The following is a 16,196-nucleotide window of genomic DNA, read 5'->3' as shown; positions in this document are numbered from 1 at the left end:
CAGTTTGCCTATTGGCTAATCTTTCTGTGTGTGTGTGTGTGTGTGTGTGTGTGTACACTCCTGTTAAATGTAAATAATTAAAAAAAACTCCAACTTATAAGGGTCCTTCCTTATAAGTTTAAGAAGCATGAATTTTGGTCATCCTAACACATTCTATGATGTGGATTCTCTCATTACTTAATGTTAAAACTGAGAAACCCAGGGCCCAGAAAGATCAATTTGCCAAAGTTACTGAAATCTTGATGACACCAAATCAACATAATTCAACAATTTCCTGTAATAAGATGAAAATGTGAAGAAAATTATTTAATCCAAGAGAGAAGAAGTTTTTAAAAATGACACATGGGGGAATTGTTTCAGTGGTGAATTTTTATTTATTCACTAATCCTATTAATGAGGAAAGACTGATGTCATCTCCTTATTTATTTAGTTAGTTATTTTAAGTTTTATTTTATTTCAGTTTATTTACTTTACATCCTAAGAGTGCCCCTCCCTCCTTTCCTCCCAGTCCCCTCTCTCCTTCCTTTTCCCTTCCCCTATCCCTTTTCTCCCAGAAAAAGAGATTTTGCCTCTCCATCTCACCCTTCTCCAGCCCATCAAGTCATATCATTCTCATCCACAGAGTCCAGGCAAGGCAGCCCTGCCAGGGGGAACTTATCAAGAAGCAGGCAATAGAGTCTATGTTAGAAATAGTCCCCCACCCCCACTCCACTAGACAGGTGACTCACGTGAAGACCAAGCCGCCTACTGGCCACATATGTGCAGGTGTCCTAGGTCCAGACCATGCGTGTTCCTTAGTAGATGTGTCAGTCACTGTAAGCCCCCATGGGTCTGGGTTAGTTGTCTCTATTGGTCTTCTTGTGAGGTTCCTGTCCCCTCCAGTTCCTTCCATCTTTCCTCCAACACTTCCATAGGACCCTCAGAGCTCTGCCCCATGCTTGGCTGCAAGTCCCAGCATCTATCTTGATCTGCTGCTGGGTGGAGCCTATCAGAGTACAGTCAAGTTAGGCTCCTGTCAGCAAGCATAGCAGAGCATCATTAATAGTGTCAGGGGCTGGCTCTGTACCGTGGGGTGGGTCTCAGGTTGGGCCAATCATTGGTTGCACAGTCCCTTAATCTCTGTTTCCTATTTCTCCCCGCACTTCTTATAGGCAGAGTAATTTTTAGATATCATCTCTTTTAAATTAGAATTTATTTTACTATCTTCATGATACTTCAGCTGGCTTCTTTCTGAATGGCCTCATGTTTTTCTCAACACTGTTCAGTAAAAAGGTTTTGGCTTTTCTAGGAAGGCTACAAAATCCCATGAATAGTAGGGGTACTCTGAATTTAAAAATCTAAATGAAGAATAGTAGAAAAGGAAATAGTAATAAACTGAAACAAAAACAGTAGGATAATAAAATCTTAGTTACTTGGAAGATTTGTAATTATAAGGGAGCATAATATTGCATTAAAAGTGGATGAATAAAAGAAGGATTTGTGAAGGAATGTTTTGGGGCAAGGCTTTCATTTACTTGAGAATGGAAGATATTTCTTTCCATAGATACAAGGCAGGCAAAAGGATTCATAAAATGTTGGTTCATACATTAATACATTATGTCATAGTTATTGCATAGCTTTGTGCTTTGCAGGTATTTTTAACAATATAAAGTTGTGTGCAGTTCATGTGCATGTGCTATGAGCATGCATCTCTGACTAAATACTTAAGACCATAGCTGTCTCCAACTTAAACCTATAGCTTAAACCTATAGATATTTTATACATATAAAACCCCATTATTATAAATTATGAGTTATATTTAATTTTTTCTTACATGTGGCAACTGCTCCAAAGTTTGGAATATGTTCATTGTGGTAGGTGTTTTATTTGAAATTCCAAAAATTGCTTGTTGTAACTTTCACTATTATAGTATTTGCTCCTATGTCTTATGTGTTAACTGTGCATTTAACTTTTTGTTGGCATCTTGCTACTTGCCGCCACCATTTTAAAATCTTATGTAAGACTTCACAATTAACCTGAATCTACACTGAAGATTTTCTTTTATGTAGACTTACCAGCAAACTACAATCAGCAGAATGACTTGGGATGCACTGAATTGCTGTTATTTGAGTAAAACAATATCTTTAAATATCCATGCACTCAATAATTTGACAAACATTTCTCTGATTAAATGTGTATTATGCATGCTTTAGTATTTTGTTAAATATTAAATTTTAGTATACCATTTTCAATTAAAAATGGCATATTAACTCAGACAGTAACAGTACATCTAAGGCAAAACAGAGCCATCTTCCCATTTTCCGGGCAAACATCACTCTGGCCATTCCGAACATTGCTATGACTCCTGCCCTGGAAGACATACAGCAGACGCTGAACAAATCTGTGGAATGCATCATCAGCGTCCCCAAGGGGGTTAGACTGTGGAGCAGTGAGCTGTTGTCCAAGGTTCGTAGAGTATGAAAAACTGATTCCTTTGGAAGCTGCTGACTTTAAAGATGGAGCAAATTTGAAAAGTACTTTTTCCATTCTAGAGAAAGATGCATGAAAGAAAAATGGCTGCTGTGCAGAACAAAGAAGATAGTGATTCCGATGCAGAGGTGGAGGGAAGTGAACTGCAAGGTAAATATGCTTTAAAAATTATAAAAATTGAGAAGTCTCTCGTGTGTGTGTGCGTGCATGTGTCTGTGTGTGTATGTGTATATGTCCATGAAGATGCCCATGGAGGCAAGATGAGAGAGTTGGAGCTAAGGACAATTGAAAGGCATCTGATGTAGTGCTGTGAAGTGATTTGGGGTTCTCTGCAAAACAAGCAAGTGCTGAGCTTTGTTTCCCAACTTTTAAAACAAAGTCACTGCAAGTCAAGGGTTTCCAGGGATTTATGGTATCTCCTGTATCCTGCACAGTTTTCAAATCATGGACATTCAGAGTGTTAATCTTTGAGCCCATTTTGTGTTTAAAAACATTAGGATCCACATACTGATATGTTAGTGTCACAATATCTCCTGCTTCTCTTGTATTGTTCACAATTGCTGGCACCCAACTGATGTGTGGTCTGACCTATTAGTAGCTGAAGATAAGAAATGCTTTTAATTTCACACTTTACTGAGAAATTGGTTTTCATCTCAATGAGTATTTCCTGGCATGTTACAGACATTATTGACCCATTATGAGTTCCATTTTGTTAACACATTCTGTGTGTTGCTGAGCATCCCACGGCTTTCATTTGTAGTCTGGAAAACTGGGAAACATCAGACATCCAAGTTGATAATGACATCAGATGTCATCTTCAGTCCTCACATGCCTTTTAAGTAAGCATCATAGTTAGCAGACCCAGAATAATTTTGTTGGTGTTGCTCTCCCTTGAGATGATAAATTGACTAACCACGAGGAAGAAACTGAAGCCAGTGCCTCTTTGAAATAGCGCTAATGATGGAAGTAGAGTTAGCTGGAAAACTTTCGCATAACTTGCTTTATTTACCTCTGTCTGCTTATCTATCTATCTATCTATCTATCTATCTATCTATCTATCTATCTATCTATCTATCTATATCTATCTCTATCTATCTATCTATCTATCTATCTATCTATCTATCTATCTATCTATCTATCTACCTACCTACCTACCTAGATATCTATCTGTTTGTCTATCTATAGCTATCTCTTATTAACTTAAACTAAAAAACACTGTCTGGAGCTGGACAGATAGCCCATCAGTTAAGAATATATTTTGCTCTTGCTGAGATCCTGATTTTGGTCACAGCACCTCTGTTAGGTGCTTCCATTTTCAGCTCCAGGGCATCTGATACCCTTTTCTGGCTTCTGTGGGCACCTTTACTCATGTGCACCTTTAACACATACATACAATTAAAAAAATAAATCTTAAAAAGCACTTGCTAGTATTGTATTAGCTCCAATTTATTTTTATCTGACAACATTGCCTAGTTCCTAGAGTCATTTAAAATTCAGAGTCTTCTACTGAGAATATGCTTAATTATGAATCTGAGAGGTTAAAAAAATATGTTCTGAAAACATGATTAAAGAACTGAAGCATCAGACTACAGCCTGGCTATCTTTTTCTTTAACTGTATAGTTTACAGTTTTTTTGTATACTCAGACTCTCATCATGGTCTAATTTTAGAACATTTTTATTATCTCAGGATGAACCCCTACACCAATTAGTACTCATTTTGCTTTCTCTTCCTGCTCAGCCCTTGGTTGTTGTAGGTTGCGATTAATATTTACTATTGGTTTATCTTTTAGTAATGCTGCTGTTAATCCTAAAGAGCTGTGTAACCAAATCACTAACAGAGACTGGTTTTTATTTAATTAACCTAGAACACAGTGCTGGGCAATAGTTACTCCATCCTTAACCTCCAAGCCCTCATAGTTTCCTGTTATGTAGATTTTACCCATTATACTTGCTTTTTGTGAAATTTTAGGTCCGTTTCATTCTTGTTCCACCTCTGCTCTCCCAGGCTCTCCTCCCGCCTTTCTGTCCTCCTCTGCCTCCCACCTTCTTGTCCTCTGGCTCCTCTCTCTCTTCCTTCTATTCCTTCCTCTCTATTGCTCAACATTGTGGCTGGTTGTTTTATTTTGTCATGTTTACACGAAGTTGAGACAGGTGATGCTTAGAAAAAGTATCACAATGCAATGTCCGGATTGAAACCAGAGAGTCGGGGAGAGAAATCAGCATTTGAATGACCAAGGGTAAGGTGTATACATTTCAAAAGAACATTATACCAATAGTAGCCACAGACTGTCTTCTTTCCACAGCTATAGATCATTCTATGTGTGGTGTTCTGTGGCTGATTTTTCCATTTGTCATGGAGATTCATGTGTAGCATGAAGCATTCATGTCACATTTCCCTAACCGTAGTTCCATAGAGAAGATCCCAGGCCCTGTGCATGCCAGGCAAGTCCTCTGCTGGCTTCATCCTTACACCTTGTCTGTTTGAGACAGGCTCTTACTGTGTAGCATAGGCTGGCCCGTGAACTCATTAGGTAGCTCAGGCTAGTATTGCTTTCGAGATCCTACTACCCATACCTTCTGAGTGCTAGAATTGCAGGCACATAGGATCCATTTACTTTTATCATTGAAATCTATTTCACACTATAAAGTACATTTTATTTATGCATTAGTAAGTTGGTGAGCAGTTAGATTGTTCACATTTTGCACTGTTTTAAAGAATTCTGCCAAATATGTAGTGATGTTTGTTTTTTTATGTGTGTGTGCATGTGTGTGCAGGTGTTTGTACTCATGTACATGCACATGTGGAGGTCAGAAGCTGATGTTGGGTGTCTTTCTCAATCGCACCCCATTCCGTTTTTTGAGATAGGGTCTTTCTCTGATCCTGGAGGTCATCAGCTCGCTAAGCTGCCAGAGTGCTCCAGGGTCTGTTTCTCCATACCACGCAGTGCTGCGTTACATGCAGCTGCTGCAGACCCAGAGTTGATACGGGTGAAGAACATTCAGATTCAGGTCCTCATGCAAAAGCGGCAAGCAGCTTACCAAGTGCTTCCAAGCCCAATTATGTGGACATGTTTTTTATTTTTTTTTATGTTTTTATTTTCTTGGGATATACTAAACAGTAGGATTGCTGGACATGTGCTGATTTTCTGGTTGACATTGGAGGAAATGTCAGACTACCTTTGGAAGGTATAACTATTCTATCTTCCCACTGGCAATGTGGGAAGGGTTGCCTTTTCTCTCCAGAGCTAGGAGAGTATTTTTGCCTGCTTTTTGTCTATGGATAAAGTGCTATTTCGTTGTAGTTTTAGTGTAAATTTCTGCAGTGGCAAGTGAGGTTAAGCACCTTTTCATGTGGTTTTTGGTCATTTGTTCATATCTTTGGTGCAATATCTTATTACTTTTTTCATGTTTTTAAAAGTTGGGTCATTCATTCAAATTTCTGCGTGAATTTTTTATGTTCTTAATAAAATAGTAATTTTTTATTACATTATAGATTCATTTTCACTTTCTTGATGTCTTTTGGAGAATAAAATTTGAGTTTTAAGTTCTATTTAGCTGCATTTTTATTTTGTACCTAAGAAACAGTTGCTTAGCATTAAGGTTAGGAGAATTTATATTCTTAAAATGCATAGCTTAGCATTTATATTTCAGTCTATGATTCATTTTTCAGTGAAATTGGAGTTCAAATTCATTATTTTCCATGTGGGTGTATACTTGTACCACCACTGTTAAATGAAGAAATCACGAATCTATAATTGAATTTTCTTGAAACTCACTTAAATAGACATGTAATCCAAAGCTTTATTTCTAGACTTTTTTAAATCTTTATTTATTTTATTCACTTTGCATCCTTGTAGCCCCCTCCATACTCTCCCAGTTCCACTCTCTTTCCTTTTCTCTCTCCTCCCCTTTTCCTCAGAAAAGGAGAGCTCCCTTTCCCACCCACCCCAGCTCAGCAAATTGCATCAGGACTGAGCATGTCCTCTTCCACTGTGGCCCATTAAGGCAGTAGTCCTGCCAGGGGAAGTGATCTAAAAACTAGCAAGTGAGTTGCTATTTCTGGTACTAGAGGACCCACTTGAAGCCTAAGCTACCCATCTGCTACATCTTTGTAGGTGACCTAGGTCAAGTTCATGCATGGTTTTTGGTTGATAATTCAGTCTCAGCAAACCCCTCTGGGCCCTGTTTGTTGGCCCTGTTGGTCTTCTTGTGGAGCTCCTGTCACTTCTGGGTCTGTTTCTCTTTCCTCCCACTATTCCCCAAAGCTCCCCACGCATTGCCCCATGTTTGGTTGTGGGTCTCAGCATCTGTTTTGAGGGGCTACTTAGTAGAACCTCTCAGAAGACAACTCTGACAGACTCCTGTCTGAAAGCTTAACAGAGTATCATTCATAGTGTCAGGGGTTGGCACTCTCCTATAGGGTGGGTCTTTGTTTGGGCCAGGCATTGGTTGGGTAATCCCTCAATCTCTGCTCTATCTTTATCCCTGCACATCTTATAGGCAGGGTAAATGTTGGGTAAAAGTTTTGTGGGTGGGTTGGTGTTTGCTGCCCTTTACTAGAAGTCTAGTCTAGTTAGAGGATGTCCTCTTCAGTCTCTATGATCACTGCTATTAGGAGTCTCTGTTTGAATCCCCCTCATACAGTCCCAGGAGCCTATGCTGACTTAGGTCTCCAGCTTGTCACAGAAATGTCCCACTCTCAGTTTCTCTCTTCTCTACAGGCCTTCTGTCCTCTTGCCTTTGCTCTCCTCAGGTCTGATCTTCACTGTCTTAACTCTCTGTGCCCCATCTCCTGTTCCCTCTCTTCAGCCATTACCTCTGTCTGTTCTATCTCTCCTTCCTATTGAGATTTGAGCATCATTACTTGGGTCCTCCTTATTACTTATCTTCTTTGGGTCTGTGCTTTGTAGTATGCTTGTCCTGTATTATATGGCTAAAATCCACTTACAAGTAAGTACATACCATGTGTGTCTTTCTGGGTCTGGGTTGCCTCATTCAGGAGTATCTTTTCTAGTTCCATCCATTTGCCTGCAAATTTTATGATTTCTTTTTCTTTTTTTTTAAATAGCTGAGTAATATTCCATTGTATAAATGCACCACATTTTCTTTATCCATTCTTCTGTTGAGGGACATCTAGGTTGTTTCCAGATTCTGGCTATTACAAATAAAGGTGCTATGAACATGGTTGAGCAAGTGTCCTTGTTGTACGGTGGAGTGTCTTTTGGGTGTGTGCCCAGAACCTCAGCTCATGTGCATTCTAGTGCGACATTGTCTTTACTAATATAGCTTTGTAGTTAGCTTCCAAAAGTCATTTATTTACTCTTACAATTTCATGCATCTATATTATTCTTTGTTCGAAGTTCCTTCTCTTTATTCTTTCTTATTCCATTCCCATCACTCTTTTTTCTTCCAAAGTGCCCCCATCCATGTTTCATGCCATTCTTTTTTTGTGACCCATGGCATGTAATCAGGGCTGTCCTGGGGCCACTCTCATTTGTTTGAGTGAGAGCAAGGCAAGGTAACAGGGCTACAGCAGGGAGGAATATGCCCACCCCACCACTCTCTCTAACTCCACGGGGTGGGGTTAGCTCCCCCAATGGGTGGGGGAGCTCAGGAACTGCGAGTCCCATGCCATTTTACTCTTTTCCAAACTCACTTAAACTGTGCTGGATTCTTCATGTTTCTTTATGAATTTTAGGACCAGTTTGTTAGTTTCTCTAAAAAAAAAAAACAGTCTAAACAATATCATAGGAATATGCTGAATCTGTAAATCAACTTATGATACATTTTAATTTAAGAGGATTTGAATTATATAAAGCATGTCCCTCTGATCACACAACAGGATGGATATAGATATGAACTCACAGAAACAAGACCTGCACAAGTCCATGCCAGACAAGGTCCCAGCATGGAGATAATGAAGTGGAACACAGTGTCCTACTCCTAACCAAGATGCTATTTGAAATTGATACCTTCCAGGAAAGGGAAAATCAGTTTCCTCCAATGGGGTATCACTGGCTATATTAATCACACTTCAGAGCAGGCCCCGTGCTCAGGAAGAGTTCGCCAACAGAAAATGAACTCTTGTGTGCGTGTGTGTGTGTGTGTGTGTGTGTGTGTGTGTGTGTGTACTTTTTGTTTTGGCATATTTTGTCTCATTGGTCTTCTGCTCTCTTGTTTTGATTCTGTTTCTTTTGACAGAGGGTGGGAGAGAGAAGATAAAGTTGTTGGGTTGGGAAGTGCGTGGACCTGGGAGGAGTCAGAGGAGGGAGGAAAACGTGTAATTAAAAAATAAAAAAAGTAATAAAAAGGAGGAACTCTTGAGACTGAGGTAAAAATTAGAAAAGAAAAAACGAAAATCAGATTGCTGAACTCTAGCACTTCAAAAGCAAAACTAAGCAACCAACCAACCAACCCCACCACCACCAAAAAAAAAAAAAAAAGCCAGGACCCCCCCCCACCAAAACAAAACAAAACAAAACAAAATAAAACAAAACTAAAAGCTAGCTAGGCACCAGAAGAACATCATGCATCGACTTTGACTTCCACGGATGAATTCTGTAAAAACTCATATTTTTACAGAAAAATACGTAGCATCAGCTGTGGTAATGTCTGGCTGTTTAGGGGCCAGCTAAGGATTATGTGGACACTGCCCTCTCTTTTTTGAGCCCAAAGATTCACCCTTTGCCTTGGGATTCTGTGGAGGAGCATAGTAACACTACCCACGGTTTACATCATGATTAGGATTGCCTCAGTGTTAGCCAGAGATGAAGATTGGATATTTCCTTATCCTTCCTGGGCATGCTTGCAGTTCCATCTGTGTGGGGACTTTTAGAGCTTTCAAGGGCTTCCCAGAGTCTTCTGTGTCACTGTCATCACCCAGGTTTCTCTTTACTTTCACCATATCAAACCCATGCACTGGGATTTTCTTCACCCCAAACTAACACCGTTGTCTTAACTACTGATGAAGTTAAATGATTGGGGCTGATCGTGAATGTATCTAACTTTTATTTTGACAAAATGATGTGTGGCTAAAGCTTTTACTTTCCCCATCTAGTGTAGTTCTGACTCAGGAACTAGGCAAATATCAGTTCTTTGGGTCCAGTTCATGCAGGGAGCTTTCAGCCATGCCTGTTAACAACAGAATTTGCCAAAGAGACCCAAGTTTAGTCACACCCCTCCATGGGGTGCTGTCAGGCGGGTTAGCATAACTATCAGAATCCAAGACTACAACTGTGTAAGGCTGTCACGTAACCAGAGAGGAAACAGTGACAACAGAAGAGCACATCTCAGCGTGGAGAGCTTGCTATTGCCTCTGAAACCCAGCCTTTCTTCTTGAAGAAACACTTTCTGGATTGTCGCAGACTTTGATTAGTCAGCTCCAAAAAGTGAAGGTTGTAAATTTCACTACTGTTTTCATTGCTTTTATGCAGATTTTAAGTTTATCATTGCAGAAACTCTGATAGTCTGTGTTCTCTAGGCTGTTATTAACACCTCTTTTTTTTTTTCTTTTGTCTCTTCTGCTTTCAGAAACACTGGAGGTAGCATCTGTAAACTTGCCCATTCCTGTGCAAACCCAGAATTACTATAAGACTGTTTCTGAGAATAAAGAGATTGTAAAGTTAGTATCTGTGCTCAGCACAATCATCAACTCCACCAAGAAGGTATGTGTGTTAGGAGGCTGTTATGGGTCCTGGGCTGCCCAGCACGTGTGTGCACGAACTCCATCATAAGCTAACCCTGCATGCAGCCTGATTTCATCCATGATAGCTCCCTCCAGTAACCAGAGGCATCTTGTCTGTGTTCTGTGAGTGCGCACTCACTGAAGACCCTTTACTCCAGAATAAACTGGGAGAGAGCTGTGAACTCCTTGTTTCTTATTGTGTTCTGGTTAATGTCTTTAACCTCTTTTGTTAACATAAAGGAATTTAATTAAAAAAAAATCTGCCACAACTCAGACAGATGTGGCAGTTTCTCAGTTCTCCTTCGAAGAGCAAAACAGACTAAGATGTGCAGTCAGTGTGTGTGTGTGTTTATGTGTGTGTCCATCCATGTGTTTGTATGGGTACACTTGCCTGTCTATTCGTATTCAGAATAATTTGTCTAGATTCCCAACATTTGCCTGCAAATTTCATGATTTCCTTGCTTTTAATTGCTGAGTAGTATTCCAATGTGTAAATATACCACAATTTCTGTATCCATTCCTCCTTGAGGGACGTCTGGGTTATTACCTGGTTCTGGCTATTACGAATAAAGCTGCTATGAACATGGTTGAACAAATGTCCTTGTCATGTACTTGAGCATATTTTGGATATATGCCTAGGAGTGGTATGGCTGGATCTTGAGGAAGCACTATCCCTAGTTGTCTGATAATGTGCCATATTGAGGCTTAAGATCCTGAAATCTGTTTTTGTTTAAAGTCTGTGCACACAGTTATTAAAACCAGTTGACTCTCAGGTGTTTTTCAGTGTTGAGAGAGTAGCTGTTGTTTAGTAAGTACATGTTTTCTATGGCTGTTTTTACTAGAATGAGCTAAGTTTGTTTGAATGCATCCTGAAAGCTGCTGTTGCTATAACAAGATGAGGAAATGTTGATAAGTTGTGCTTAATGCAGTCCCCAGGGAATGGCAAGTCTTTGCATTTATTCATATTTAATCTTTTATTCTTAGCATTTTGAAGATCCTGTGTCTAACTTTCCTCTAGGGACAGTGTTCACATATTCAACAATTACTTATCTCATGCTTGGTTTATCAGGCTCTGTACAAAAGGACAGGAAACAAGTAGATTATGGAAAGAAGCAATTATTTATATTTTCAGATGCCTCAGTAATCATAGAGAATGCAGTAAAAATAAGCCAGACCTTGTATTAGTTTCTTCTGTCCGCCTTGAGGAGATGCCTTATGACAGCACCTTAAGAGAGGAAGGATTTAATTTGGAGGAAGGATTTACTGTGGTTCACAGTTTGAGAGCTCAGTCCATCGAGGCAGGGAAGGTAGGGTTGCAACAGCTGAGGCTCTGGCCACTGTGACTCTGCCATCAGGAGGCACGGAGAGATGAGTGCTGGGACTCCATCTGCTTTCCCCTTCCTCCATTTTCATTCAGTCCAGGACTTCCAGCCCAAGCAGATGCAGATGGTGATGTAGATATCCAAGGTTGGTTTTCTCCCCTCTGATAAACCTCTCAGACATGTCCTCACGGACTTGTCCAAAGTGTGCCTTCCAGGAGGCTCTAAAGCCAATCAAACTGACAGTAAAAACTAATTGCCACAACAGTAGGGTCTAATGCTTTCTCTGATTATAACCAGCCACTATCATGGAAATATAAGGATGAGGCACAATAGTTTTAATGACCTAAGGCTAGCAACAACAACGACAACAACAACAACAACAACAAAATATGGGTTTTCTTTCTTTCTTATTTTTAAATTTCAGAATGTGGTATTCCTTTTAACTGTAGAAAATAAGCACACAGATCCTAATCTTCTTTAATGTGGAGCTGAGTCTTACCAATAAGGATCCTTGGAGGAGACTTGAGGCGAGAATGATCCTCAGTGTTTTTCTCCTGTATTTCCTGATGGCACAAGCTTGCTTGCTTTTTTTGATCTAAGGTCAATCACTGTTCAAGATGTTCCTGTCCCCAATGGCCAACTAGGTAGTCCTTTGCTTCTAGTTTCTGCACAGTTCTTTCTTCTTTTAGGCTAGGGGTGACAAGATAATTAGCCCTAAGGTACTGTTAATGTCATGGAGTATAACTTATTTCTATGGTTTTTCCATTTCCTGCCAGATCATTAACTAAACATGTCAATAGCTCTGTGCTACAACCAACAATGGACCAATCCTTGGTTGCATGATGATGTTATTTCAGAGTCTTTCTTTTCTATACAAATCTATTCTTTCTATTCTAGGAAGTTATCACATCCATGGATCGCTTCAAATGCTACAATCACATTTGGCAAAAGGAGAAAGAAGATACCATTATGACATTTATTGCACAAAACCCTTTGCTTTCTGAATTTGAGTCCAAGATTCTTTATTTCCAAAGCCTGGAGCAGGAAATTAATGCAGAGCCTGAATACATCCGTGTGGGTTCCATTGCTCTATATACAGGTTGGTCTATTGTCTCTCAGACAGTCATGTAAACCCAACAGTACTTGTTCTGTCTCTTTACTTAGATTAGTATGCCAGAGAGTTTCAGATTTCTTAAAGATTTCATTTCCTTTTATGGGCTTCATGATTTTACACCTATTTGTAGATTTGTTTTTAATTCTCTTCTACATAATTATTAATTCTGGTCTATCTTAACACTTGGCTTCTTTACTTGAAAGTAAAGGGTAGTTTAGAGAGAGGCGATGAGTCTGTTGTAGGGAGAATTAGGATTTGGCTGTTATAGGTAACAATAGAAAACATTTGAAACTTATCTCATACATGCATTTATATACATTGTGTGTGTGAGGATTTTAAAACATGATATGAATTTTAAAAATAAATTTATAAGATGAATTAGTTATAAGGATTAAGAAAGTCTCTTGGTGTGTGCTATTTGTCTGTGTTGTGTATGCATGTGCATGCATGGAGGCCAGGGGACATCAAATGTCCTGTTACACCGATCTCCATCTTATTCCCTTGAGCTAGGGTTCCCTTTCTGAACTTAAAGCTTGACAGGTTTTGGCTCTGCTAATGGTACAGCAAAGGCTCTCACTCATTGAGCTGTATCCTCAGCTTGGAAAACATTTTCAATTCTAGTTTCACATGGTTCTAGACTCAGTATTTACTGTGAGTGAACAATGCCTCATGTCTTTTTATGTTGGTTCAAGCTTTCCAGACTGACCTGTGGGCCTTTTGTTTTTACAGCTGATTTGAAGTTTTCTCTGACTGCAGAGACAAAAGCCTGGATGGTTGTTATTGGCCATCACTGTAACAAAAAGTACAGGAGTGAGATGGAAAACATTTTTGCAGTTGTTGAAGAATTCCAAAAGAAACTGAGTCGGCCAGTTAAAGACTTGGATGATATTCGGATTGCAATGGCAGCCCTGAAAGAAATCAGGGAGCAGCAGATCTCCACTGACTTCCAAGTGGGGCCCATTGAGGTAGATGGGAAGTTTGTCTGTCACAGAAATATTTTTACACCTTTGATGCCATTAGCAGGAGTATTAACTGGGTCTGGGCCTGAACAACAAATGGGCTTTAACACTAAAGGCAACAATTTCAGCACGGAGGTTGCACTTTGTGGGGAAACTTCTAGGCTTTAGTTATTTTCCTTTATGTGCTCAAGAGATAGACTTTGTTTCTGGGCAAATGATTTATGGATGAATGATTCTGGGTTAAAAGAATGATTCTGGGTTGGAAGAAGGAAAAGACAATGAGAGAAAAGCTGAGTGAGGCTGGGGTCTCAGCTGTAGACCATCTTCAGACTCATGCCATGGGGACTCTATGGAACAAGTGTCACACAGTTACACCCTCCTGGAGGAATGAGATATTGCCCTGGGTGACGCTGAGTCTGTGGGTCATTGACCGTAGTCTCTCCATAAGCAGGCTCCCATCCACCCAGAGCAACTTTCTAAAGGCGGAAACAACAGTCCCTAAAGTCAGCACCCTCAGCAGTTGGGGATGGGAATCCCAGGTGCTCAGTAGAGATTTGGTATGTGCTGTCAGGCTAAGAGCACCCAGGTATGCAGATAACATCCCAGCTCTGCCTCTATGCAAAGACAGAGGTCAAACACATCACGTAAAACAGCATAATTAGCATTATATTCCTCTGTTGCTGAGTGTGTGGTGTATGAATGTGTGCACGTGCGTGTGATTGCCTTTATGGGTGTATGTGGAAGCCCGAGTTTGATGTCAAAATATCTAACCCAATCATGTCTCCACCTTATTTTTTGAGGTAAGGGTTCCCACGGAACCGGAAGTGCTCCATTTCAGCAAGGCTGGGTAGTCAGTCTGATTTTTCTATTTACCTATCTCAGGCCCCCTGCACTAGGGTTATAGTCACATACCACCACGCCTGGCACTCACGCTTGCCTGGCTAGCCCTTTATCTACAAGCCTTGCCCCCTGCTCCCCTATTTTTGTTTTATTACACAGTGCTTTGACTTTTCCAGCTGAAAAACTTTATTACATGTGGCTCACTGCATTTATTGCTTTCAATATATTATTTTAACTATAATTAAATGTAACTCTGCCATTAAAATCCAGATTTAAGGGGTTGGAGCTTTGGCTCGGTGGTTAAGAGTGCTAGCTGCCTTTGCAAAGGACCCAGGTTCTGTTACCAGCACACACACTGCAGCTCACACCCCCTCGTATCTCCAGCTCAGGGGATTCAATGTCCTCTTCTTGTCTCCCCGGGCAATGCATCTATATGGTGCACTCATGTAGGCAGACCTTCACCCACATAAAATAAAAAGAAGTAAATCTTTAAAAAATCCAGAAGTAAGAACATCACCTTTTTTTATTTTTTATTTTTTTAAATTCAAAGCTCTGGACTTGTACTCTCATGGTCAGGAGCAGATTCCATCTTTAAATTTCTTTAATCTCTATGAAATTTGAACAGTTCCATTTGCCATGAAAATGGTACAAACCACGACACATGCATATTTAGCCATCTTCAGGGAATTGCATGGCCTATTCTTTTCTTGGGACTGCAATTATTAAGGCAAATGGCCCCTTATCTATATGATATTGGGATGGGGTGTCCCTTAAGTCTAAACACAACCCAATTTATTCCTACCTCAAAGTTAAGACAGTAGTAGAGTCAATGGTCTTAGTTGGGAGTTGTGTTGTAGAGTACCTTTCTGGGTCTCCCAGCTGTAGGCATCTCCATTTCCCTGTTCCTATTCATACTGAAGCATGGACTGCAGCCTGTCTTTAAGGAGGAGGAAGAGGAGAAAGGCATGGGTTATGTTTGCCTAAATCTATGTTCTCCTCTACGTCTAAACTATCAATCAAATATTACCAGACGCATTTGGGGAGAACAGTGTTGGAGAAGCCAGGGGTATTCAGGGAAAGTAATCAATGCAAACAAACTTTGAGCATATGCCCCATCCATATTTCCTTGCATCTCTTTTTCTTGCTTTTCTCCTCATTAATTTCCATTGGCAGTTTTACTTTTCTGTTTATCTCTTTCTCTCTCTCTCTCTCTCTCTCTCTCTCTCTCTCTCTCACACACAATTTTATGGATCTGTATAAAATCTAGGAGAGAGAACACACAATATTTGTCTGTCTGAGAGTAGCTTATGTATAATTATATGAAAATGCCTTTGTGTGTGTAGCCCAGTACCAGGTACAATGCACATACACATGAAAGGTTATGAAAAGAATAAAACAAGGGAGAAAAATTATCAACTTTGCTTATCTGAATTTTAAAATCTTTTTCTATATTAGTAGTTAGTGTATTACCAATCAGTATTTACACTATTTCCACGCCTTCAGCTTGTCTAACGTCTCCCCTCTCAAACTTATAGCCTCTTTTAAAATTATATATATATATATATATATATGAATATACCATGCACATATAATGTACCAAGTCCATTTAGTGGTTTGTATATTTATGAGCACTTGGAGTTGGATAACCTGCCATATTAATCTTTTTTAGTTCTAATATTTTGCATTCTGAGAACAAAGACTTGGCTCAAGCTTTGGCTGAAAAAGACTTCCTTGTCAGGGATTCTTTTTTATTTTTAATTTATTCTTCTCTCATATATTACAACCAGCCCTCCTTTTTTCCCAGTCC

The 16,196-nt window shown here is 39.7% G+C and overlaps 1 protein-coding gene across 1 annotated transcript in view; it reads left to right on the top strand.

Annotated features, from left to right (window-relative positions):
• The window catches only part of Dnah5 (dynein axonemal heavy chain 5), a 256,569-nt gene that overhangs the window by 59,367 nt on the left and 181,006 nt on the right, over window positions 1-16,196 (top strand). Inside the window, exons 20-24 of the mRNA XM_060378798.1 lie at window positions 2,255-2,445; window positions 2,532-2,619; window positions 10,001-10,134; window positions 12,374-12,575; window positions 13,320-13,555. Coding sequence (XP_060234781.1) covers window positions 2,255-2,445; window positions 2,532-2,619; window positions 10,001-10,134; window positions 12,374-12,575; window positions 13,320-13,555 — 851 coding nt within the window. The remainder of the gene's footprint in view (window positions 1-2,254; window positions 2,446-2,531; window positions 2,620-10,000; window positions 10,135-12,373; window positions 12,576-13,319; window positions 13,556-16,196) is intronic.

Source organism: Meriones unguiculatus, chromosome 3 (assembly GCF_030254825.1).
Source record: "Meriones unguiculatus strain TT.TT164.6M chromosome 3, Bangor_MerUng_6.1, whole genome shotgun sequence".
NCBI lineage: Eukaryota > Metazoa > Chordata > Mammalia > Rodentia > Muridae > Meriones > Meriones unguiculatus.
The sequence above is the reverse complement of the archived record's forward strand: the minus strand, read 5'-3'. Positions and strand labels throughout refer to the sequence as shown.